This window comes from Panicum hallii, chromosome 7 (assembly GCF_002211085.1).
Source record: "Panicum hallii strain FIL2 chromosome 7, PHallii_v3.1, whole genome shotgun sequence".
Lineage (NCBI taxonomy): Eukaryota > Viridiplantae > Streptophyta > Magnoliopsida > Poales > Poaceae > Panicum > Panicum hallii.
In genome coordinates, this window is record NC_038048.1 from 28,360,985 (window position 1) to 28,386,631 (window position 25,647).

Below are 25,647 nucleotides of genomic sequence, written 5' to 3' on the forward strand. Positions count from 1 at the left end.
ATCTCGTTGAGGATCGCCGGGAACCCAATCGTCTCCCGAGCGCGAGTCGCCATGATCATCGTGGCCATCTATCCAATAAGACATGAGAGATTAAGCATATTTAATTGACAGGTGAAGCATTAGAGAGAATAATAGCTCTAAGACAAAGGGAGGAAGTTAGCAATCAATCCTTAAGTTCAAATTTTACAAGAAATAAATATTAATGCAAATACGCAATTTTATTTCGCTCTCAACCCCCTTTAAGCAAACTTTGAAGTTCACTTCGTGGAACCTTGGCTCTGATACCCGCTGTGAGAACCTCCCAATTTAATATCATTTTAAGCGAAACCATCGGTCCTTATCATGAAGATGAGAGTTAACTCGCGCTCGCTCCAATGGCGCGCCACGGGTTAACCCACATCTAAATTCCCAAGAACCAACTTAACTTTTCGTCGAAAATAATATTAAACCCGGTAGTCCCGGTATGTGCTCCAACATATGCCCAAGATCACGCATATGCACATACCGTCACAAGCTCATACATCGCCATTGATCCACAAAGAGCAAATTTTAATACAAAGTTAAGCCATTAACCATTACAACAATGACATAAGGGAAGGTTCCAAATCTGAACTTTTAAGGTTCAATAAAGGATACAAGCCTCGGGCTCACAATAACATAGAAGAGATAAGAACCATAAAGTTTAATGTTTATCATGATAATCCCAAGTACGATACGCAGCGGAAAACATAACGATAGATAATATTAATGGCGTCTTGCTCAAGGACACCATTGACCATATTGGCCTATTCCTCGCCCGCGCCGGGTTCGGCGGGGTAGAAATGGCCAAACACCACTTCCGGCTCACCTGCAACATAGTATAACAAAGCAACATGAGTACAAAGGTACTCGCAAGACTTACGCGAATAAATAGATCAAGGAAAGTGCATATGAAGGCTCACAAAAAGGCTTTAGGGTTAAGTAAATTAAGTAAGCATGAGCTTCCTAACTCCACCATCTAGCCTCATAGCATTTTAGTTAGCTTGCCCAATCCACCTCAAATTTTAGTTAATTAGGTAACTCAAATCCTAAGCATCAACAAGAGGGAACGTAACATGCAACCAACCAATTGACCAAAACTTCTACGAAGATTTCGTAGGATAAAGAGCTTGCTCATAACCGAGAGCGCGGCAATTCGAATTGATTCATTAACCTTGCAAGGGTGTACATCTTTACCCACACGACACAAGGACCATGCGACTCACCCAACCGATCACGTGGGGTGAGGGGGTACTCGCATCAACCTTTCCCGACAAGTTGTAACCGTTGAACATCATGCCTAACTTGCACGGAGAGTTACCTAGGTCCACCGGGGACACCCCTAAGCCTCTCTACAAAGCCCTATGGCCACGCATCTAGGACCGTGCATCAACGATTAGAACTAGAGGGTATTCGGTTTATCCACCCCATGAATGGATATGTGGTAATACGATAAGTGCTCAATTTCCAAGATCATCCACGGACAGTCCTTAATCGGTTCAAGCGGACTAAACCTCCGAGACTCCTTTCTCTAGGCCCTACCTTCCGCTCAAACCTCAAAACCACACTTCCAACTCGACCGATCCAAACCAACAACCCGACACCGGACATCATGATTAAGATAATAAAAAGTGGGTGAAACAAGTGATCCTATTCCAATTTTTCCTACAAGATATCTACCAACTCTAGGCACGGCTAGGCATTTAGTTAATTAGGTTGCAACTAGCTACGTGTGCCAAGGGCATGGATATAAAAAATCAAGAGAGGACATTGCATGAAAATAGGACCAACGATACAATAGATAAATATTTAACATAAACACAGATACCCCAAGTGAAATAACTAAATTTAAGCAAGTTAAGTAGGTCAAGGAATCATGCTTAGCTGCTTGCCTTGGTTCTCTTCTTGCTCAACAACACACTCGGCTCCCGGCTCGGTCTCAACGAACTCGGTGGGCTCAACGGGTGCGTCCTCCGGCGTCTCGGTCACTAAAATGCATGAATGAGGCGTGTGCATTAGGATGATGCTAATGATATGAAAAGAGTTGGTATGATATGAAATGGAAATGAAGTACCACAAGGAGGCACGCAAGCAAAAAAATACACGAAGCTCGATCAATAAATCAAAATCTAAGCCCGAAGGCGAACTTGCTCACACAACATATAGCAAGAATAAATCATGGTTTTATTTCTGCACACAGGGGATCTCAAGAGGAAATCATGAGAGTTGAAATTGCATCAAGAGCATATTTGTGGAATTACTTATGTTATTTATGAATTTCAGCAGCTAAACTCAAGTTAAATCTGAAAAGATACTCAAAGCATCTCTATAAATTCTCAAACAATTACTGGAGACAAAGTACATGATAACAAAAGTAATAGAAGTGGTTTTATCATTTTATCAATTTTCTATCAAAAGTTACACCCTTTACAAGCTTGCAGGCAGCAAAACAATAAGTGCATTAAAACCCTATCAAACAGTACAGGAACAAATACTTAAGCCGGACCATGAGATAGAGCATTTCACAAGGAACACAACAATATTTAGTTTGACATTTTTAGAGCACCACAAAATAAGTTAAGCATTTAAATAGGTCTAGAAAGAATAATTTATAACTAAGTTTACAGAGCTATAACATGAATAAAATTAATTTCTATAAGCAGATCTATTGCAGAGGAGTCAAACAAAACAAATTTCACAATTTTAGGAGACCTACAACAATTTCTATAAAAATTATAAGAATCAGCATGAAATAAGGGGGGGAGGCAGAAAACGCTAGATCCACCCGGATCTAGCGCTCCTGGGCACCGACGGGTGGGACCAGGCTGCCAGCCCCGGGCCGGGCGGAGTCAAAGCCGGGGCACCCCCACGGCGCAGCCCGCCCGCGAACGCACGCGCGCGCGGCGCGGCGTTGCGGCGGCCGACCGGCGGCAACGCGGCGGGGGTACGAACGGACGGGGGCGGCGCGCGCACGAGCGACACGGCGCGACGGCGGTGCTCGCCCGCGGCACGGGCGAGCGGGGCAAGGCGGGGAGCGGCGGCGCGACGGAGCTCGACGGCGGCGGAGGAATGGGCGCGTCGGGGAGGGGCTGCAAGCGGAGGGAGAGGCGGCGGGCGGCCGGAATCAAACAAGGAGGAGGAGAAGGAGGGGTGGGCGCCGGCAATCGGGGCGGGGCTCACCGACGGCGGCGGGCGGCGACGAGCGGCTCGGTCCGGGAGAGAAAAAGGCAGTGGGGGAAGAAGAAGAGGCGGGAGCGTGCGGGTTTGGCCGAGGGAGGGTAGAGGATGCGCTTTGAAGAGGGGAGGGGAAGAGAGAGCGGCGCGCGAGCGGGGGAAACGAAGCGGCGGCGGCGGCCACGCTGGACGAGCCAGCGGCCGCCGGCGTGCCGCGCCGCGCGGGTGCCCAACGGGCGGGCGCAGAGGCGCGGGAGGCGCGGAGGGGGAGGCTGACGCGCGGGCCCGGGCGCGCGGGAGAGGGAGAGGAGGCAGACAGGTGGGGCCGGGAGAAGGAAAAAGAAGGAAGGGCAACGGTTCAACTTGCAAAATCAAAAACATGCATTTTCCACGCTCCAAAATTCACCAAATTTTAACTGAAGCAAGATGAAACCATCAAGAACACAATGCAACCACTAGGGCTCAAAAATCTATTATGGATTCTTCACAAAAATTCAAACAACATTGCAGTTTTCAAACTTTCCAAGAATTTTATGGCTCGGCAGAGACATCCAAAAATTGAGGAAAAATATCTAAAAATCACCATTTGAAATCTAGTATTTGAATAAAGTCTTTGGGGGCACTGTCACATAGCATAATTTGAACTTGCTTCACAACTTGCACATAAATCACACAAGAAAATGGATGCTCATGATGAAATTAATTGCACATGATGCTCTTTGATGCTTGGATGATGCTCATGATGATGTTTTAAATTTTTATCTTGTGCTTTTACATTTTGGGTCGTGACAGAGCTAACAAAAATTACTCCGTAGCCGAGATATTCAGAACCTTTGAAATAATTCCTGTCTCCTTGGACTGCTGAACTTTTGAAATCAAACTAAGATTTTCTTCTTGAAGCTGGCTGTTGTTGTATCTTTTGAAAGTGTTATTCTTGTGTCACCGTATATCTTTCTGAACTGGTTCAGCTACTGCTATTATTTCTAACAACTACAAATTTGTCCGTATATCTTTTTTCTATCATTGTTCCAGTGGATGCGCACGATTCGTGACTTCAACTAGTTTGTCTCGTTACAAAGAAGTGTGTGACTGAATCTGCGATCTTCAGATTCTCTTGGCACTATGTTTTTTGTAGTATCCTTATGACATCTGCATCGTCTAAGTACGAACACAGCTGCTAGGAGCCGAACGATCTCCTCGCCTATGGCCTTCCATTTATCGTCGTCAAAACGGCGCATGCGCTGCTTGTTGACTGGTCCTGCGTCGGGCAAGATGTCGAGGTGGTGCACGCGCGGGACCGTAGGTGGCGCACGGGAGAGGTCTTCTCGGGGGTACCTTTGATACATACACCCGTCATGCAATGTTATGCTTGGTGGATTTGATCCCTAATAATACCACAATGTATGTGCATGAAGAAGTTTGTCCTAATGTGGAAGGACCTCAAGTTGGGTTTTGGTGTGACAAAGCCTACGGGACACTCTCGTTCTAAATAATCTTTCATGCAGCTCCTCCTAATCTTAAGATAGCAAGAGATGACTTGATGGAAATAGACTAGAACTGCAATTAGTCCTTGATCTTTTGCTGAGGCTGGGGTGCAGGCAAGAATGGATTTTTTTTAATAGAATGTTTTTATCTATGCTTGGAATAGCAAATCCAAACATTAGTGTTGTAATCTCTGTAGTACACTATATGACATCTATGTAATTATTTGTCACATCCATACTTTACTATGGGCCATGATCTTTCTTCGGGTTTTTTGATAATCTATGTTAACTCAGCAGTATGGCAGTATTGGGACAAATCTTCTGTTGTAGAAAGAACATATTTTCAGCAGAAAACATGTTGATATTTTTAGGCGGTTTTGGCATTCACCTTCACTCCTCTAAGAGCACCCCCAGTAGTCCCCCAATAAACATACTTTACAATCGCCTTACGAAAGAAGGAGCTAACAAAAATTTACTCTGTAGCCGACATATTCAGAACCTTTGAAATAATTCCTGTCTCCTAGGACTGCTGAACTTTTGAAATCAAACTAAGATTTGGTTCTTGAAGCTGGCTGTTGTTGTATCTTCTGAAAGTCTTATTCTTGTGTCACCGTATATCTTTCCGAACTGACTCCGCTACTGCTATTATTTCTAACAACTATAAATGTGTCCATACATCTTTTTTCTATCATTGGTCCAGTGTCACTGTCCAGATGATGCGCACGATTCGTGACTTCAACTAGTTTGTCTCGTTACAAAGACGTATGACCAAACCTGCGATCTTTAGATTCTCTTGGCACTATGTTTTTGGTAGCATCCTTATGATATCTGCAACGTTTAAGTTTTACTGGCAAGTACAAAAGGCCGAGCTGATTTTCCTGGTATTTATTCGATGCTCTTAGATAGCTTGCTGATAGAGATGCACGCCGATTTGTTCCGTTGGTACAAGATTTTTTTTTTCCCTTCTGAATGTCTTATCTCATCCTTGGTTTTGATTGGTGGCTGTCATTATACTCGGAGGGAAGAAGAGACGTGTCCAAACTCACCGTGGGGAAAATGGGTCTAGTGTCTAACTTTCTCATTAGGCCATTATTATTGTTGGCTGCTAGCTTTATATATCATCGTTGGCTCTGTTCCACAGAATGCTTTCCATCCTGTATCGTCCAAAACGGTGACTTCCTCCTGGATACTTGGATTGGGTAAAAATCATACATCCATCTCCTTGCGATAGTCTCATTTGTTTTATCTTCAGATGCTAGTTAGACGCATTAGACGCACGAACATCCTACTCATGCTCACATACACGTGTATGGGTGAATTCTTCAGATTAAATTTGAGAGCTAACCATTCTTTCAATGTCCTTATCAGAAAAGAAAAGAAGGCGGCACAAGCAGAAAGAAGTTGATCAAGACGGCACTGCTTGGATGTGTTGGGCTATTTGACCTACCGATCGGCCAATATCTAGCCACAAGTACCCCCACCGTCTGAAAAACACGCCATTCTAGATTTATCCCAAGCTAAATTTATATAAAAAAGTGTTACTAACTCCATCCTAAAATAGAGCAACTTTAGACTTGGTCAAAATCAAATATTTTTATCTTTGACCAATAATATCTCCAAAATAATTACTTTTAAATAAAAAGTTATATGTTATGATAGTTGGTTTTATTATTAATAAACTAATATCATTTTTATGTTATGAATCTTTATGATTTCTTTACTATCTATAGTCAAAGTTTAAAAAGTTTGATTTGAAAAAAAATCTGAAAATCACTATCTTCTAGAATAGAGGGAGTAGTATTTTACACCTTAGGTTAAATAATGGCAGCGCTATTCTACATGTTAGGTGTAGCAGTTATTCTACACCCAGCATTCAAATTACCGACCAAACTAATCAGAAATTACTAAACCAAATTGCCATATTACTAAATCATATTTATAAAAGACTGTTAGTAGTTATTACTGAAAATTCATTTAGTAATTAGTTAAGTGTAGTTGCATATAGGGTGTAGAAAAGCACATGAGTATTCAATAATTATAATTATAATTATAATTATAATTATAATTAGATTCATCCAGAAATATATTTTCATAATATATCTATTTTATATCATAAATGGTGATTTTTGTCGCAATAGAATTGATTAAACCTAATAATTTTCATTTAAGATAAAAAATAAAATGATTTATTTTTGGGAGGAGGAAGTAGACCACAAATAGGAAGCCTCCCATGCCCACCTAGATCGATGGAGAATGGAACACACACACACACTACGCTCTCATGCAAGCTTGTCGGTTTCCAATAGGCAATAGGCTCTCCTGCAAGATGGATTGCTTTTCACTTCACTACGAGGAAGAGTGCAATAAATAGGTCACCTTCCATGGAACGACTAACCACGCAGCAATTCACTTGCAGCCTGCACTAGTAGCAGTAGAACTGGCTAGCTCAGGCGAGCATGGGTTCAGTTACGCCTGAGAAGAGGCAGCCGCACGCCGTATGCCTGCCGTTCCCGGCGCAGGGCCATGTCACGCCGATGCTGCAGCTGGCCAAGCTCCTCCACGCGCAGGGGTTCCACATCACTTTCGTCAACACCGAATTCAACCACCGCCGCCTTCTCCGCTCGCGCGGTCCCGACGCGCTCGACGGCGTGCCCAGCTTCCACTTCGCCACCATCCCCGACGGCCTCCCGCCGTCGGACGCCGACGCCACCCAGGATCCCCCGTCACTCTGCTACTCCACCATGACCACCTGCCTCCCACACCTCCTGGCCCTCCTCGCCGACCTCAACGCCCCGATCTCTGGGACGCCCCCCGTCAGCTGCCTTGTGGTGGACGGCATCATGTCGTTCGGATACGACGCCGCCAGCGAGATCGGCGTGCCGGTCGCCGCGCTCTGGACCGCGAGCGCCTGCGGCTTTATGGGCTACCGCAACTATCGCCAGCTCATCGACCGGGGTCTCGTGCCGTTCATGGACGAGGAGGACCTTGCGGACGTCGCCGGTGGGCACCTCGCCACCGTGGTGGCCGACGCGCGCGGCATGTGCGACGGCGTGCAGCTGCGCGACTTCCCCAGCTTCATCCGCACGACGGACCGCGGCGACATCTTGCTCAACTTCCTCTTGCGCGAGGCCGAGCGGCTGTCGCTACCGGACGCCGTCATGATCAACACCTTTGACGACCTCGAGGCCACGACGCTGGACGCCATGCGCGCCATCCTACCGCCGGTGCATGCCGTCGGCCCCCTCCTCCTCCGCGAGCGCCAGGTCATCCCGGCAGAAAGCTCCCTGGCCGGCCTCGGCTCCAACCTATGGAAGGAGCAGGCGGGCCTTATGGAGTGGCTCGCTGGCCGCGCGCCGCGGTCCGTGGTGTACGTGAACTACGGCAGTGTCACGGTGATGACCAATTCGCAGCTGCTGGAGTTCGCGTGGGGGCTGGCCAGCAGCGGCTACGCGTTCGTGTGGAACATCCGACCGGACCTGGTGAAGGGTGCTTCCGCCGTGCTGCCGCCCGAGTTCGCGGCCGCCGTCGAGGGCCGCGCGATGTTGACGACGTGGTGCCCGCAGGAGGCGGTGTTGCGGCACGAGGCGGTGGGGTTGTTCCTGACGCACTCCGGGTGGAACTCGACGCTGGAGAGCCTCTGCGCGGGGGTGCCCATGCTGAGCTGGCCGTTCTTCGCGGAGCAGCAGACCAACTGCCGGTACAAGCGCACCGAGTGGGGCATCGGGATGGAGATCGGCGGCGAGGTGCGGCGCGATGAGCTGACGGACATCATACGGGAGGCCATGGACGGGGAGAAGGGTCTGGAGATGCGCCGGCACGCGGTGGAGTGGAAGCAGAAGGCCGTGAAGGTGACGCTGCCAGGTGGGTCCGCAGAGGCCAACCTGAACAAGGTTATCAACGAGGTGCTGCTCGCCAAGAAGGGTAAAGCAGTCAGTGCTTGATTCTGATGATCAGATCTTTATCGAGGAGTATGACATGATGATCAGATCTAATATGTGAGCAACTACATCACTACTTTCAAGGAATAATGTCGTCTATACAATCAGCCCTGAGTCAATGTGTAGAATCGACCAAACATGTCACTAGAAGATTTGTTGTGTAGTTGAGATAGCATCTTTTATATTTTTGGTGTGCACCGTGCAGAAAATAACTCAACTCACGAATTCTCCAATTTAGCAGCATTGATTTACATCCTATGAATGTGTGATGCATTTCTGGGGCCTGCGGGCTCAGTGGCGATGCTATGTTAGTTGGTCATGTGCAGTAGAGGCAGAGGACTAGAGGTGGCCCTTTCCTTTTCCCCATAGTGTTGCGACATGGGTGTATTCGCTGGCCGGATACCATCCGTTGGTGGTTGGTGCTTGGGTATACTGGGAATGGCTGATGGTTTATGGTGGTAGGTATAGTTATCTCTGCAACCGGCTTCACAAGTGACGGTTGGATTGTTTGGTACGGTGGCGGTGACCCTTAGGTAAGTCTTTCCTCTCTTACTCAGAGATTCTGGTTGAAAAATCAAGCTGATTCAAGGACATCATATCCTTCCTTTATGAACCGCGTGGAGAATCCATTGTCCTGGCGGATGCTATTGCAGCATGTAGGGTAGCTCGTGGTTGCTGATGTGTGGTGGAAATATTGGCGATTCTTTGTTTCCTGATCCTCGCGCGGTTGGGTGATAAAGTTGTTGTTGTGTGTGTGTTTTTGCTTTCACAATTTTTATTAATACATAAACAGATAATTAATCAACATGCTTTTCCTAAAAAAAGTAGGAATTGGCGGTATTTTAACAACACAGATTTTTTTTGGAGAGAATTAGTACAACAGGATGTATGTAGTTTCATTACCACCGTTGTGGTGTTAGATTTGTACTTTAAAAATCTCACTTGTTTGATGTTATAATATCAAAAAAAATTAAGGGGTGCAGGGTGCCTCATAAAAAACAAGAGAGAGGTTACTAGTTGTGCTAGGCTGCTTGTACTGGGATATTGTGACACTCTAGGTGTCAATCTGTACCACATTAGGTATGAAATGTAATGCATGTGTTGAAATGTATAAGGATGGATGTATTTGTAGAAATAAGACCCTATGTGTAATTTTATAAGAATATGAGTCCTTTTGTGCAAAATGCATGAGTTACAAAAGTAATTTTCAAAAGTTACTAGGGGCCAAATTATAAGAATGCAAGTAATCATGACAGTTCTGAAAACTTGCATTTAGGCCCAAGTTGTGTGTAAAATATGTAACAAGGACAAATCTTTATAAAATTTAAAGTTAGTCCAAAGTTTCAAAATAAAGTTGCATACTTTGAGTTTTTGATTTCAAACCCTAAAACAAAGTTGTAGAACTTGAAAAGTTACACATTTTCTATTTTGGTCATTTCTTCATTTGGACCCTGTATCAGTGGGAAATTTAGCTTTACTTTCAGGCCCTTGAAGATTTTGCAATTTGCAAACAGGTCCTTGGCGCCTTCAACCTTTCTTCCTCCTCTGGCAGGCTCTCTGTTTCTCCCGGTTTAATTACTGCTCACCGCCGCCGCCGCCGTTCCTCGAAATCAGGCCGCGGCAGTGCAGCCCCCCTTGCTCTTTCACCCTCATGCGCCTCCCCTAGCCCTGCCCGCCGCTTTAGCCTGCCTCCGTGGCTCCTTCCTGCTCTGCCACGCGCGCGCCGCCGGCCGCTTGAACACTGTCAGTACTGCCCCTCCACGCCGCCGTGGACCTCGGCCTAGCGCCCTTCCCGTGCTCTCTCCTCCCTATATAGCTACCCCGAGACCTCCTGAAGCTAATCCCCCTTTCCCTCGCGCCGTTCCCCTCGCCGGAGTATTGCTCCCAGTGCTGTTCCGCCGCCGCCCTACTGTCTCCCGCCGGCGACCATCTTCCCGGCCTCCCCAAGCCCGGCCAAGCCCTCAATCGGGTGCGTCGTAGTTCCCTCTCGCTCCCCACCCCCTTCCCTCTTGCCATCCGAGCTTCTTCCTCCCCGGATTTGAGCTCAATCGAGCTTGTACCGGCCGGCCATGGCAGGAGGACTTGTCTGCGAGAATTCATTTCCTTCCGAGGGTCTAAATGAAAGATCTTGGTTTCTTTCCCTTTCCAATGTGCTGAACTTTGAAAATTCCTAGAAAATCGTATAAAATTCAAAAAAATGTGAAACCAGTTGGACTTGAATCTTTATTTCAAATTCTATCACTTTTGTTTTATGACCATGTTATGAAAATAGATGGTTTGTGCTGTGTTTAGAATAGAAGTAAATGGATGTTTATTATTTCATGTGAGTGGTATTTATGGCTTGTAAATTCAATAGAAAATTATAGAAAATTCCAAAAATTGCAAAACCAGTTTTGTTTGAAATTAGATTTCGAACTCTACAACTTCTATTAAGTAAGTTTGATATGAAACAAAATATTTTTGAATCTATGTTAAATCTAAGACATGGAAGTATAATATCCTATCCATAGTTCCAATTTTGTTTCAACATGTTAACTTTGTGACCATGATTTTTAATATACAATAACAATCTCCATAAATTAAGTATGAAGTAATGTGGACTTTTCAAACCTAATCTTAATTTATAATTTAATTCATATAAGTTGATCAATTCAATTCGTTTTATATGAAAATTAGCTAAGTCTATTTAGTACAACCTATCTAATTAGATCTTTTAGTCAAAATCTTTTAAGTATGCAATAAAACTGTGTTTAAGTTTTCAAAACTTTATAACCCTAATTATCTAGGGTTTACATTCAATTTTAAATTTAAATTTAAATATTTTAATTCTTGTTTCCAATTAAATTAATGTAGTAGTCATGAGTTGAATATGTATGATTCAAAGTTAAGTTTCTTTTGCACCATGAGTTCTTGGGTGTTAATCTTTTGGATTGCAACTTATTGTGAAATAAAATAAAAAGACTATGCATTCCTTAATTCTACATTCTTGCATATCATATAGACCGACTATTCTCGCTGGAGGAGATTACAAGCTGATCGTGGACCAAGCCGTGGAAGTTCTTACAGATCCCGAAATCAGAATGAGATTGTTCTAAAGACCCTAAGAACTTCATCAGGGGATTCTCTGAAGGCCCGAACCAAAGTTCGGACGTTATTAACTTGACTAACCCAGCCTCACCAGTAAAGGCAAGCCCCGGACATAACCCACTATTTTATTTACACTACACTTTATATCTATTTACGTATTCTATGCATTAAGTTCTCAGGAATTGCTTGAAACCCTAGTTGCATTCTCCTAGGAACCAATGTGATGGATACTAGTACTTGAGTCTGACTAGCTGCTATGCTAATAGGGCCGGTAGAAGTCGGGTGATTTCCTGTCACTCGCGCGATATAGGAGTTGTAATGTTTACATTCTTTTTATCACTATAAGGATGCCGGACGGGAGTTTTGTGCGGTATCATGGTTGAGGTGATACCCCGTCTGTGTTGTTGAATTTGATAAGGTCGCGGTGTGTGCCGATCGGGGTTAAGCATTTGAAAGTACTAACCACATGCCGCGAAATATGGTAAGCGGTAAGCCTAGTAACCAATCGGCCCGAGGAGTGGACATACCTCCCACCACTCGATTTGCTTCTTCTGGTTACTTATGTTCGACTGAGGAAATACGTGTTGCAAGGGCAACCAGGAATACGGGTTTTGTAGTCGCGCTACAGACGTATGTCCTGCACGAGTGATGTGCGTATGTTCCTGCAGTCGCTTGTGGTGGATCTGATCCACGAGTCGGAATGAAAGGTAAACGGTTGCTTCGGAACTATCGTTGGATGTTCCAAGCGTGTGAGTTAGGTTTACCTTGCAAGGTTAAATTCGATTCAGAATCGTCCGCCTCTCACGATGATTGAGACTACTTAATCCCTTTATCACACAGAGTAACAAGAGCAACTATATGATGAGTAATACTGATGGTTGAGATAAAGATCTTACCATGCTTGAGTAGTTATAGGTGCTCACCTAGAATGGATAATCAATTAGAACCTGAAGGGTAAAAGTTGAAATTAAGGATCTACTCTTTGTTGCTTTTCAGCTGAAACTAAACCCAGAACCATTATAAGCTTTCATAAGTCTAGTTATGGGCTAAGTATACCCAATCCCGGGTAAGCCTTGCTGAGTATTAGTATACTCAGCCTTGCTAGTTATATGTTTTGCAGGTAATGTCTTGAAGACCCTACTCTTCCCTTGCCCTGGCCCTGTGCTCTTTCAGAAGGTTGGTCCGTGGAATGGGATCCGTCCCCGGCCAGCACTGGTGATACCGAGTGATGTCGTGCCCGGGCTTAGCATGACATCCGTCTTAACGACGTGTTGTAATCATCGCATATGTTTTCCGCTGCTAAAAACTATAGTTTTAACAGTTTGTAATCTTTTCTCTGAATTTGAAACTTTGTACCTCTTTTAGAAATCCTTGTAATGTAATTCTCTGTAATGTAAAATGTGATGGTAAATGTATCTCTGGACTCACCTTCGTGTGAGGTAACCTTATTTGATCCTGTGTATCGGTGGTTTATCGGGACGTTACCCGACAGGCCAAGGGATTATACCGTTTGAAGCACGTTGGAGCCCTCTGGTGTGGACTCGCGTACTTGAGCCGGTATAATTCAGGTTGGTTCTGCCACAGATATCTGCCTAGGGATGTAAATGATACAGATACTTCCCGACCGACCGTCCGACCGAGAGGGACGGATATCAATTCGGATAGTTTTTCTGATATCCCAGGTACTGTTCCGGATATCGGATCGGATATCGGATATCGGATTTGGATATAATATGACCAATATCCGGCGGATATCGGATATCCGGTCGGATAATCCTGGTAGTCAATTCGGATACTAGATTCAGATAGTTGTATTATTCCATATATACATTAATAAAAATCTGATTTAATCTCTAAAAATTTATGACTAATTCATTTCTAATTAGAAAAATATAAAATTAGCATTAAAATTTTCTAAAAATATAATTTATCTATTGGTACTATATTGGAGTTGAATCTTGTTTATTCCTAGTTCGAGATTTAAACTCAAACTCTGGTAATAATTCTACAATAAAATATACACTTATTCCATCTTTTTTAAAAAAACTCAACATTGTATAATAGTTCGAACTTGTCGGGGCGAATATCACGGATCCCCCAAAGTATTTTCTCTAGGAAGCTAACTACAGATTAGCTCTCCCGAAATATGCGGCTCGGCCTGACCAGGCTGTCATGTGGCCACGGACGGCCCACTAGGAGGAGGGGCACCGACGGCCTAATACCAAGCCCAGACGAAGGGCACGAGCCGCCTAGGCCGACCACCAGAGATCAGGCTCCACCTTGCCCGACCACCTGAGGTTAGGCTCCGCCTCGCCCGACCCCTAGGATGCGAGCACGGTCTTGCCCGACCCCTTTGAGAGAAGCTCCGCCTCGCCCAACCCCGAGGGCACGGGCTTGGCCTCACTGGACCCTGTAGGGGAGCTCCGCTTCGCCCGACCCTAAGGGTGCGGATTCGGCCGTACCTGCCCTAGAGATGTGGGGCTCTCAGGGTCTCACGGAATGACAGGTCGTGCTGTGGGTCAAGCCTCTAGCGCGAGGGCAGCTAAGGGCATGCCTCGATGTAATCTTCGGAGAGGACAAGCCATTACAGCAAGCCCCAATCGTCCGCCGCGCCGGGGGTCAAGCCGTAGAATGCGCCGGGGGCTTACGCCACCCATCTTGTCAGGGCACACGTCACCCACCAAACACGCCGACGGCTCGCGCCGCCATTCTATTGAGATGCATGTCGCATGTCGCACGTCGCGCTAGGGATCGGCGAATGGACACCCCTGTCGTCATCTACAGGGCCAGTGGGGCCCACAAGCAGGGAGGAGGAGGAGCAGGATCCCAGCGACCTACTCTCTTTCTCTCGTGTATCCGACCCCTGCCCCTTGGCATATAAAAGGGAAGGGGAGGACCCCCGTAAAGGGGGAGACCGAATTCTCAGACACTCGCACGCTCATGCGACACTTCGCCACCAGAGACTTGGGACCCCTCTCCCTCTCTCACCCGTTTGTAACCTCTACTGCGAACCAGTGCAAGAATTCTAGCAGTTCGGACTGGACGTAGGGACATTCCGCCCGAACCAGTATAGCCCTCTGTGTCTTCCTTGCACACCATCCGGGCTAGACGCGCAAACACAAATTCACTAGTCGGCGGTTTGAAACACCGATAGTTGGCGCACCAGGTAGGGGCCTTTGCGCGTCTCGATGACTTCACCAAGCTATGGATGGCCAACCAGCCGGAGAATGGGCCCCGGGCGCGGTCATGCATTTTGGGAGCCTGGACTTCATCGTCACCACAGGTGAGGGGCTCGAGTAGATTCACGTTCAGGTCCGCCCCACCCGCACCGCCAACCTTGACCCTATTGCCGAGGCTTTTGAGGGGCTGCGGCTGCACACCCCGGGGATCGCGCCTCCGGGGGTGACTGGCTCCTCGATTTCGATTGCGAGAGGTTGAGGCGCCAGCTCTGTGCCTTCCTGGGTCCCCAACCGACCCAGGAGGATTTGCGCCAGGTTCTCTTTTCGCTTGCCAACGTCACGGCACAGCTCTCTGGAGGAGGATTGCTCTCCCCAAAAATCATGGCCGGGAACGCTCCGACGGTGTTTTCGTATGGCTTACAAACGCAGCGGAGGATGTGCATCGCCTCATGGCGTTACGCCTTGGTTCATCCCCACGGACTATGTTTCGGAGTCCTTCCACGACCACCTCGCGGGGGAGTCAGAGACGATCTTTGACTCTCATTCCAGCAGGGGAAGCCATCACCCCTCCTGGAATGCTTCATGGTGGACTCTCCTGAGGGGCGCGTCGAAAGCGCCCACGAGGGGAACACTCCCCCGGATGTCTCCGATGACGGAGCCAAGGAGAGGAACCAAGCCCCACTGCGCGTGTGGCTGGAGCAGCTGTGGAAGCGGCAAAATGAGGAACACGTCACAAGCTAGAGCAGGAACACGCCAAACTCGAGTGCGAGATCGGATGTCATAGAGGCGGTGGGCGTGCACGTGCCAACGCCCACGATGTAAACCGGAGGATCCTCAAAGACGATGAGGGACTCTTTGTCCGGGAGAGTTAGAATGTCGCGGCCGCAGCGGCTCTGCTCAAGGGACTCCCGGAACCCGTGGCACCCGAGGCGCGTCGCGCCCACCACAAGCTGCGCACGCTCCTTGAGCGTGCGGCACGACAACAGCAGAGAGCTCGATGTCTCGGCGACGCGGGCCCAACGCTAGCCAACACCCCCCTGCGAAGCAGGGTGTCAAGGATGTGTCCGTCCACCAAGCCCCACGCGAGGGAGAAGGTCCCGCGAATGCCCCCGTTTGAGGACGCCTCGGTGCCGACCGTTACGCGCCTTACCCTCAACGCCCACAAGCGCGGGCACGAGGATGACAAGCAGCAGTGAGCCGAGGGTATCACCCTCATTGCGGCGGACGCCACGATAGCTCTAAGGACCGAAGCCCAAGCTTGGGGAAGAAGAAGAACAAGAGGAACAACAGGGGTTCCCTCGTAGTCGCCGCCGATAGAAAGGGAGGTAAAGCAGCCGCCGGGGAGACCCCCGATCATTTCGAGAGGATGCTGGAGAAGTCGTGCCCGGACCACGCCTTCCACGTCAAGCACATGTATAAGGACTACGCCCTAATGAAGAAGTACCTATCGAGAGGTTCCAAGAAGGGGGAGCAAAAGAAGAAGCCCGAGCCGACGGAGGGCAACGCTGAGGGGAAGGATGACGGCTTCCCTGACAGCAACGGCTGCCTCATGATATTTGGCAGGCCGAAGGCTTTCGAGTCCAAGCGCTGTCAGAAGCTTACACGCCAGGAGGTCTACTTGGCTGAACCGGCTATGCCTTCTTTTCTCTGGTGGTCATTGCCTCTGAAGAACTCGTGGTCATCCGGCAGGAAACCGTGGAGGAGGCACCCGACTCCAAGTGGAACTCCGGATCCTTTGAGCCCGCGGAGGGCGTCAAAGAGATCCTCGATGATCCGGACAACTCAGGGGACAAGAGGGTGCGGATCGGCACAGCGCTCTCCCCAAAATAGGAAAGTGCGCTCATCCACTACCTCCGTGCCAATAAAGATGTCTTTGCGTGGAAGCCCTCGGATATGCCGGGCATACCGAGAGAAGTCACCGAGCACGCCTTGAAGATCAGGCTAGGTTCCAAGCCGGTCAAGCAGCGTCTGCGCCGCTTCGACAAGCAAAAGCGCATGGCCATTGGTGAGGTGATTGCAAGGCTTTTGGCGGCCGAATTCATCCGCGAATTGTATCACCAAGTTTCTAGCCAATCCCGTTCTTGTACAAAAGAAAAACGGGAAATGGAGGATGTGTGTTGACTACACGAGCCTCAACAAAGCATGCCCAAAGGATTCGTTTCCTTTGCGCATAGACTAGGTAGTTGACTCAACTTCAGGGTGCGAGACCTTCTGCTTCCTTGATGCATACTCCGGGTACCATCAACTCACGATGGAGTCCGACCAGCTCGCGACTTCCTTCATCAGCCCCTTCGGATCGTACGTTTATGTCACCATGCCGTTCAGTCTGAAGAACGTGGGGGTAACGTATCAGCGTGGTATGCTCAGGTGTTTCGGCAACCTCATCGAGTGAACCGTCGAGGTGTACGTAGATGATATCATGGTCAAGTCCCAGCGGGTCGACCAGCTGGTGGCAGACCTAGAGCAAACCTTCGCCAAACTCCGAGCAAATAGCGTAAGACTCAACCCTGAGAAATGAGTTTTCAGGGTTCCTAGGGGAATGCTGCTCGGTTTCATCGTTTCCGAGCGTGGCATCGAGGCCAACCCAGAAAAGATTGCATCCATCACAAAGATGGGCCCGATTCAAAACCTCAAAGAAGTTCAGCGGGTCACAAGGTGCCTCGCGGCACTCAATCATTTCATCTCACGTCTTGGTGAATGAGGCCTCCCCCTTTACCAGCTTCTGAGGAAGACTAACTATTTTCCATGGACCGCCAAGGCTCAGGAGGCACTCGACAAGCTTAAAGCCCTCATGACGAAGGCCCCGATCTTGGTCCCGCTAACCGACGAAGTGCCACTCCTACTCTATATTGCAGCGACAACGCAGGTGGTCAGCGCCGCTTTGGTTGTGGAGCGGGAGGAGGGGCACGCCCTCAAGGTGCAACGCCCCGTATACTTTGTAAGCATAATCTTGGCCGATGCCAAGACTCACTACCCCTAAGTCCAGAAACTCCTGTACACCGTCCTGATCGCCAAAAGGAAGATGTGCCACTACTTCGAGTGACACCCGGTGATGGTGGTCACGTCCTTCCCTCTTGGAGAGGTTGTTCGCAACCCGGACGCCACCAGAAGGATCGTGAAATGGGCCCTCGAGTGGATGGGTCAGGGGATCTCATACGTCCCCCGAACAGCCATTAAGTCCCAAGTGCTCGCCGATTTTGTCGCAGAGTGGATCAAGACTCAAATGCCCCCGGCAGCTGTCAACGAGGAATACTGGATAATGTACTTTGACGGATTGTTGGTGAAGGAAGGAGCCGACTTTAGTTTCATTGTCGTCTCTCCCCTCGGCATGCGCATGAGGTATGTGGTCGATGTCCATTTTCCAGCTTCAAATAATGTCACTAAGTACGAAGCACTCATCAACGGCCTATGTATCACCATCGAGCTGGGCATCCGACGACTTGAGGTTCGGGGCGACTTGTGACTTGTCATTTATCATGTCATGAAAGAGTCGAGCTGCCTCAGCCCCAAGATAGCTACGTATTGCCAAGAGGTCTGTCAGCTGGAAGACTGTTTAACGGTCTCGAACTTAACCACATCCCAAGATGGCTCAATGAAGCAGCCGACACATTGGCAAAAATGGCGTCGAGCCGCTAGCCCGTCCCGTCCGGAATCTTTGCTAGCGATCAGTACAAGCCCTCGATCCGCTACGAGGAGCCGGAACAGGCCGGGGCCGGATCGCTTGCCTCGGACTCGGGGAATCACCAACCCCTGGCCCTGTCCTACCATGAAGTCATGGAGCTCGACTTGGGACCAGCGACGGGGCCCGACCCTCTAGCCGACTGGAGGGCGCCTTATCTTGACTACCTCCTCCACGAGGTGCTCCCGACTGACAAGATGGATGAAAGATGGCTCGCATGCCATATTAAGTCCTTCATCATCATCGAGGGGGAGCCCTACAAGTGGAGTCACACCAAGAACCTACAGCGTTGTATCCTTATCGAACAAGGGAAGTAGTTGCTGAAGGATATCCATGGTGGGAACTGCGGGCACCACGCTGCGCCCAGGACCTTAGTCGGAAATGCATTCCGACAAGGTTTCTACGGGCCGACGGCGGTGGCGGACGCCGAGCGGATCGTGCGCACCTGCGAAGGGTGTCAATATTATGCTTGGCAAACCCACCTACCAGCGCAAGCACTCCAAATGATGCCCATCACGTGGCTGTTTGCAGTTTGGGGGCTCGATCTAATGGGGCCCCTCAAGAAAGCACCCAGGGGCTATACGCATCTGCTTGTCACTATTGACAAGTTCACGAAGTGGATTGAGGCTCGACCGATCGCAACGATCAGATCCGAGCAGGCCATGGAATTTTTCCTCGACATCGTCCACTACTTCGGAGTTCCGAACTCCATCATCACCGATAATGATACATAGTTCATGGGTAAGAAATTCCATAAATACTGCGACGATTACCACATCCACGTGGACTGGGCCGCCGTGGCACACCCCCGCATGAACAGGCAGGTTGAACACGCGAATGGCATGATCTTGCAGGGACTCAAGCCCAGGATCTTCAATGGATTGAAGAAGTTCACCGGGCGGTGGGTTGCGAGCTCCCTGCGGTTCTCTGGACCCTTAGGATGACTCCAAGCCGAGCGACTAGCTACACCCCTTTCTTCATGGTCTACGGTTCCGAGGCGGTCCCCCCGACCGACCTAGACTACGGAGCGCCGAGAGTTAGAGTGTACGACGAGCAAGGGGCAGAAGCATCCCTCGAAGATGCGATGGACCAACTCGATGAAGCACGCGATGTCGCCCTCCTCCGATCAGCCAAATACCAGCAAGCACTGCGACGGTACCACGACCGTCGAGTTCGGGGTCGGGCATTTAACGTCAGCGACTTGGTGCTATGGCTCGTACAAAGCAACAAGGATTGTCACAAGCTCCCCCCGCCCTGGGAGGGGCCCTTCATCATCGCTGAGGTGCTCCTGCTAGGCTCCTACAAGTTGCAGACCCCCGATGGGGAAGTATTCGCTAGCGCTTGGAACATCGAACAACTACATCGCTTTTACCCTTAGTATTTCCAAGCTATGTGAATTTTCATGTTGAGTGGTGGAACTGTGCTGTGAAAAGTTTTTCTTTTTAGTCTGCCGCTATTTAGTGATGCCCAACCCCAGCCACAGCAGGGGGTCGGGCCTCACTCGGGGGCTACCAAGGCCATACCCACTCAAAACTCTTTACGCCGAACCCGTTCCTATGAATGGGGCAAAAAGATACAAGTTACGAACGAACGCGCTTTGAGTAAAGTTGGTCGGACTGCAGGAAACCCACACCCCAATGGCTACGGTACCTCCGCTCACCAGCGTGATCAAAGTCCTCTCATTCGGATCTCTTTTCCCATCGCCTCAATATTAGGAACAGCCAGGCATCTTTAATTTTCCTCGCCAAAGGCCCTCCTAGCCAAAATCCAAAAGTTTAAAAGCTTGTTTACACAACCTCGGGCGTCAAGGTCCAGTTCACCGCCAAAATTAAACTAACTACTTAGGGACGACGTCCTCCTCCATGTTTGCAGCCAACACTTGAGCAAGGGGGGCCACCTTCTCCTCGATCTGGTCCAGCTCGGCGTCATCATAGCCTGGCGCGAAGCCTTGGCTCATCGCCTGTAGGTCGATGTTCTCGTAATGGGAACATGTGATCATGAACGACCGCCTGCACGCTGAGATGCAGCGCCTGCTTCGCCATCCCACGCGCCTGGTCTGTGATGTTGACAACCTAGACCACGAGCGAGCTAGTCCCCGCCTCCGAAATCATCTCAAAATCGTTTAAAACCAGCCCAATGGCGATCTGCAGGGTGTCGTGCTCGTCAGATTCCTTGAGGAGCGTGGCTTTCGTCTCGCCCTCCTTCTCCAGGTGTCGGCACACCACCACCTCCTCTCCAAGTTTCTCATCGAGCACTGTCTAGACACACATTAACGATGTCAAAAAGCCTACCGCGAATCTTTGAAGGGACGGCCAAGACAAGCGAGTTCTTACCATTCACTTGGTCATGAAGCTTGCCCGTCTCGGTATTCATGCGAGCAATCTCTGCTCGTCCAGTAGCAACCTCCACGGCGAGTTCAGCAACCATCGCCTCAGCTTGGAGATTTCGCTTCTCTTCGACGGCGCACTCTTGCTGAAGGAGTGCCACTTGCTGCTGGGTGTCTACTAGGAAGGAAAATCGAACATGCCACACCTAAGAAACCGACAATCAGAGGGGAACAAGAGAAGGATGTTACCAGCAAGATTCCTCTGAGCGGCCCGCGCGTGCTCATCCCACTCCTCGGATAGGCGCACGGCGGCGTCACTCTCTCGGTCGATCGCCTCGAGTTTACTGCAAAGCTCGTCCACGGTACCAACAACCTGGGCGTGAGGGTTGAGGGTGCCGATGTGGCGTACTTGGTAGCTCGGGATGACAACATCGCGCAACGCGCCCAGCGCGGGGGACAAGGCTTCTAAGATGCCTTGCCACTCCGCATCCTCCATCTCGTCACCAAGAGCAAAGATCACCGCAGCGGGGTCCCGCGAGTCCTAGGAGCCTCCTCGAGCGGGCAGATCGCCGCCCGTTTGAGCCAAGGACCGCGAGGCCCTCCCGCCATGGCTGAGGTCGGTCGCTCCCGTCAACGCCAAGGAAGCGGGCACCTCCTACAACACCAGCCCCGCTGGAACGGCCCCGGCCGCCTCGCCACCAACAGCCCAGGCCTCCTCCTGGGCGACCACCATGATCTCGCGCGGCAGCGGCTCCTCCCGCACCATCTCCTCATTTGTCCGCCACACGGAGGACGCATCAACTTGATGGGGCGGCGGTGCCGCCTGCTCCTCAACCTCGGGGAGCGAATGGGGCGCCCCTGTCCCTGATCCCTCCTCGACGAGTGTCGCTGACAGCAGCACTTCTTCCACGGGTGCATCTTCCTGTGACGGTTCCTCGGCCACCATCTGCAGCCCCGGGTTCGCAGGTGCCACGTCTTCCTCAGCACCATCCATGCTCGCCCCCGACGAAATGCCGACTGCACCCGGAGGCATCCGCCGGATCGCGAGGCCCTTCCGCAGTGCCACCACCATGGTACCCGCCCGGCCTCCGGCACTACAGCAAACGCCCGAGGATAGTTAGCGCGCCATTGGAAGAGAATTGCCAAGCACGAAGGGACAAAGTGACCGTCGACTCACCGAAATGCCACCATACAAGGGCGCTTCGGGATCGGGCCTCCCGACCCCAGCTCCGCCTCTTCAGCACGCTGCGGTTTGGGACCCCCACCTAAGCGGGAGCCTCCGACGGGGTGCCGCGATCCACCTCCATCGCCTCCACGCATGCAACCTCCCCCTGCTGCATCGGGGCAGGCGTAGGCTGGAGGGCACCTTTGTTAACGCTGACGGCTGAGGGGATGGCCCAACATCATCGTCACACGCCAGCTCATCCTAGGGAATGTCGTCCCACTCCTCCTTGTCGACATCATCATCATCGTCGCCATCACCCTCCATTGCTTCCTCATCTGATCCCTGCCTTCGCTTCCTGCGCTGCAGCTTTGTGTGCTCCCATGCTTCCTTCTTCACCTTCTCCGCGTCCTTCTTCTTCTTACGCGCCTCGTCAGCAGCATGGTTTGCCGCTCATGCGGTTTTTTCTTCTAGTATTGGCACGAGGGAATCATGGAAGGGGCTGAACTATCTCCACAAACACCGACCCACAAAGTCAAAAATAAGAATCAAGAAAAGAGCAAAACACAACGAGGAGTTTGGGAAGTACTCACTAGGTCGATGAAGCCGGTGTCAGGCCGTATCACCGGATGACCCTCGATTGGGAAGATCGCGTCGGGCTCGTCCAGCGCCTCCCGGATGCGTTGCTGGATCTCTGAATCTCGAAGCAATCCTTGGGCAAGTGCCATGCCCTCCAGTCGTACGCCCGACGCCATCCCGTACAGCGAAAGCGCGCGCACCATCAGCGACATCACCCGCCTCGAGTGGTAAGCTCCGATGATGCAAGCACCACAGAAGCCGTGGCCCTTCAGGTACGCTATGGCGCCCAGGAACGGGGTGAGCCTTTTCTTCTCCTTGTCCACAGGCCCCCATGACCACACCGGCAGAGCCGTCACAATCGTGCGGGTGGTGAAGAGCGGAAAGAGGGTGATGTCATAGTTCTTGATGTAGAACCACTGCAAATGCCACCCTTTATTGGACTTCATGGTGGAGATAGCCATGTACTTGTGGGCTCGAGGTCCACGGAGATGGATTCCGGTGAGCCTATCGGGGCCATCAACCATCAACCGTGTCCCCCTTCTTGACAAAGGAGATGGCAAAGAAGTACCTCCAGAGCTCGAAGTGAGGTTCGATCCACAAGAACCCCTCGCACAGCATGATGAAGGCCGCAATTTGTTGGATCCCATTCGGGTTGAGGTGTTGTAGCTCAGTCTGATAGTGATGGAGGAGCCCTTGGAAGAAGGGATGAGGGGGGCACCCCAAACCCACACTTGTGGAAGTGCATGAAGGAGACGATGTCGTGTGGCGCTAGCACCTCCTCATGACCAGGTAAGAGCCACACCCCTGCAGCGGATCACGGGCAGAGAAGCCTGCGCTTGACGAGACCCCCCAAATGCACCTAGCCCACGTCCGAGCGGTACCATGACACCATTGCTGGGCGGCAAAAAGGGATCAGGAGCTCTCACGGGGGCAGGGGCGCAGGTGGGGAACGGCTCGGGCTCTGGTGGTGGTGAAGTGTAGAAGGCGGAAAGACGAGATTGGCGCAGCGATGGCGGAGGGGCCAAGAGCCCCAGTTATAGGCAGGGGTCGGAAGGCGAAACGCCACCTCAACTCCCATGACTGCCATAATAACCGCGTCTGCCACGTCACTTCGCCCCATCACATTGGGGAGGAGTGCACATGCCACGCCCGGGCCTGACTCCTCGAAGAAAGCGCCCAGTGGAAAGGGGGGCCAAAAGTTCCCACAGGTAAGAAGGGATACAGGCTGAAAACACCCCGATGGCACATTAAGGTCTGAGGGTTTGATGGTTGGCCCGCCGACAGGTTCACAACCGCCCTAGGGCACCACTACAATGAGGGGCGAGACGGATGGGCCCACTAGCATCCAAGGGCATCCCAACCCACATTCAAGTCTTGACTGGAGCATTATTCGTGGTTTTCCTTCGAAGAAAGGCAACAAGCCGTCGAGACCGGTCGAACGGACCTAATAACTATACGGATCAGCTGTTGAGAATCTGGAGTCAGTCACCAGCTGACCCATGCTGGGTCCCCACACGGGAACTAGGGCCCCACTCAGATCAACCCATTATCAGCTCACCGAGTGCCATGTTTCGACCAACGAGGAAAAACGTGGCACAGCTTAGCGCTTCCGACTCATCGAAAAAGACGCTTGAAGGGAAGCGACTGTAAGACGAAACAGTCTCACGCTCGGATTCCCACTAATGCGTGGGAGCTTGGGAGTCGGACTCGCAAGGACACCACATACGTGGTTGCATACGAAGCGGAGGCCAGAGCGTAAAGAGGGAGAGTCCTCCCCGCCTTTCGGGTTCCTCTCGTATAGAGGGACCCCCAGGACAGCGCATGACCCTTCTATGGGCTTGGGGGCTGCTTTGGGGCATCAAAATCAAGCATAGAAGAAACCCTCCTTTTATTCCAAAGTTACCAGGGGATACGATTATACAGTGAACTCTGGGCGCATAACAAAAGATATAACCTAGATTTGCCAAAATGACCTACACTTTGGGCGGAAGGAGTGGCTGGCCATGGTCTGTGTACAAGTACAAACAACTTAAGCGTTGCCACCCAGGGCAGCGCTGAAAGCTACCCGAGGTCCACTTCAGCAGGGGCTAGGGATGGAACGAACGACCGCGTCGCAGTCCATCCCCTAACAGCGAGGCTATCTCGGAAGCAGGAGCAGTACGCAGCTGTCGACGTGTACATCTCGTGCTGCCTCGACATACGCCTCAGCCACCGCGAGGTGACTCTGGCAACGGTACGGTGACTCCATACGGCACCAAACGGAGCCGGCAATCCCGCGCGAAATCAGGGCAGGTGCGAGAAGGTTCGCCCCGCTCCCTACAGGAAGGAAGTAGGGAGTTGCGGGTGAGTCGCCACCTACCGAACGATTTCACGAAGGGCGACGAATCCACGTCCGCCCTCGCGAGGAACCAGCACCTGAACCAACTGCCTCAGGAAGGTGAAGCCGAGGATCTGGACGCTCGAGTTCTCCTTTTTCATGCTCCTTTGCTTGCAGTCAATCCACTAACAGCAAACAATGAGCGATCGGGATCCGGCTCAAACTAGCCGAACCCTGGCTATAGGAGGTCTAGTTATACCAAGCATTGCTGGGAGTTTTGCCATTTAGCCTTGGTGTAACAACGTGAAGCCTCGCGCCGCTATTTAAGCCGCGCTGGGGCAGGGCATCGCCACGAGGATGAATGGGCCAAAGCCAAGCAGCTAGCATTAAAACGCCCCACCTGCCCCGGTTCCCGTCGACGACTGCGGGCCCGACGGGACAACACGAGACAAGACGGGCAGGCAGACGCTGGCTGTGTCGGAAGTGAGCAGCAGGCAACATACAAGCCCCAAGGCGAGCGAGGATGGGCGCAGCTGGAAAGCCTGCACCGGATGACTCGATGACCGCTAGGGCTGCCATGGGCCACTATCAACAGGCGACAGAGACAAGACCCGACTAGAGGGCGCTTGAACTAAGGCGTCGCTGCAGACTACCCTCCAGACATGATAACTGATCCTCCGCGTGAATCTCTGATTCGCCCGGAG

General features: G+C 50.5%; 1 protein-coding gene across 1 annotated transcript; it reads left to right on the top strand.

The window, feature by feature from the left end:
• The first annotated feature begins 6,940 nt into the window (after nucleotides 1-6,940).
• Nucleotides 6,941-8,872, top strand: LOC112901172 (7-deoxyloganetin glucosyltransferase-like). The gene has a single exon (XM_025970020.1). The coding sequence runs from the start codon at nucleotides 7,133-7,135 to the stop codon at nucleotides 8,615-8,617; it is 1,485 nt and encodes a 494-aa protein (XP_025825805.1). The 5' UTR covers nucleotides 6,941-7,132; the 3' UTR covers nucleotides 8,618-8,872.
• Nucleotides 8,873-25,647: the final 16,775 nt, after the last annotated feature.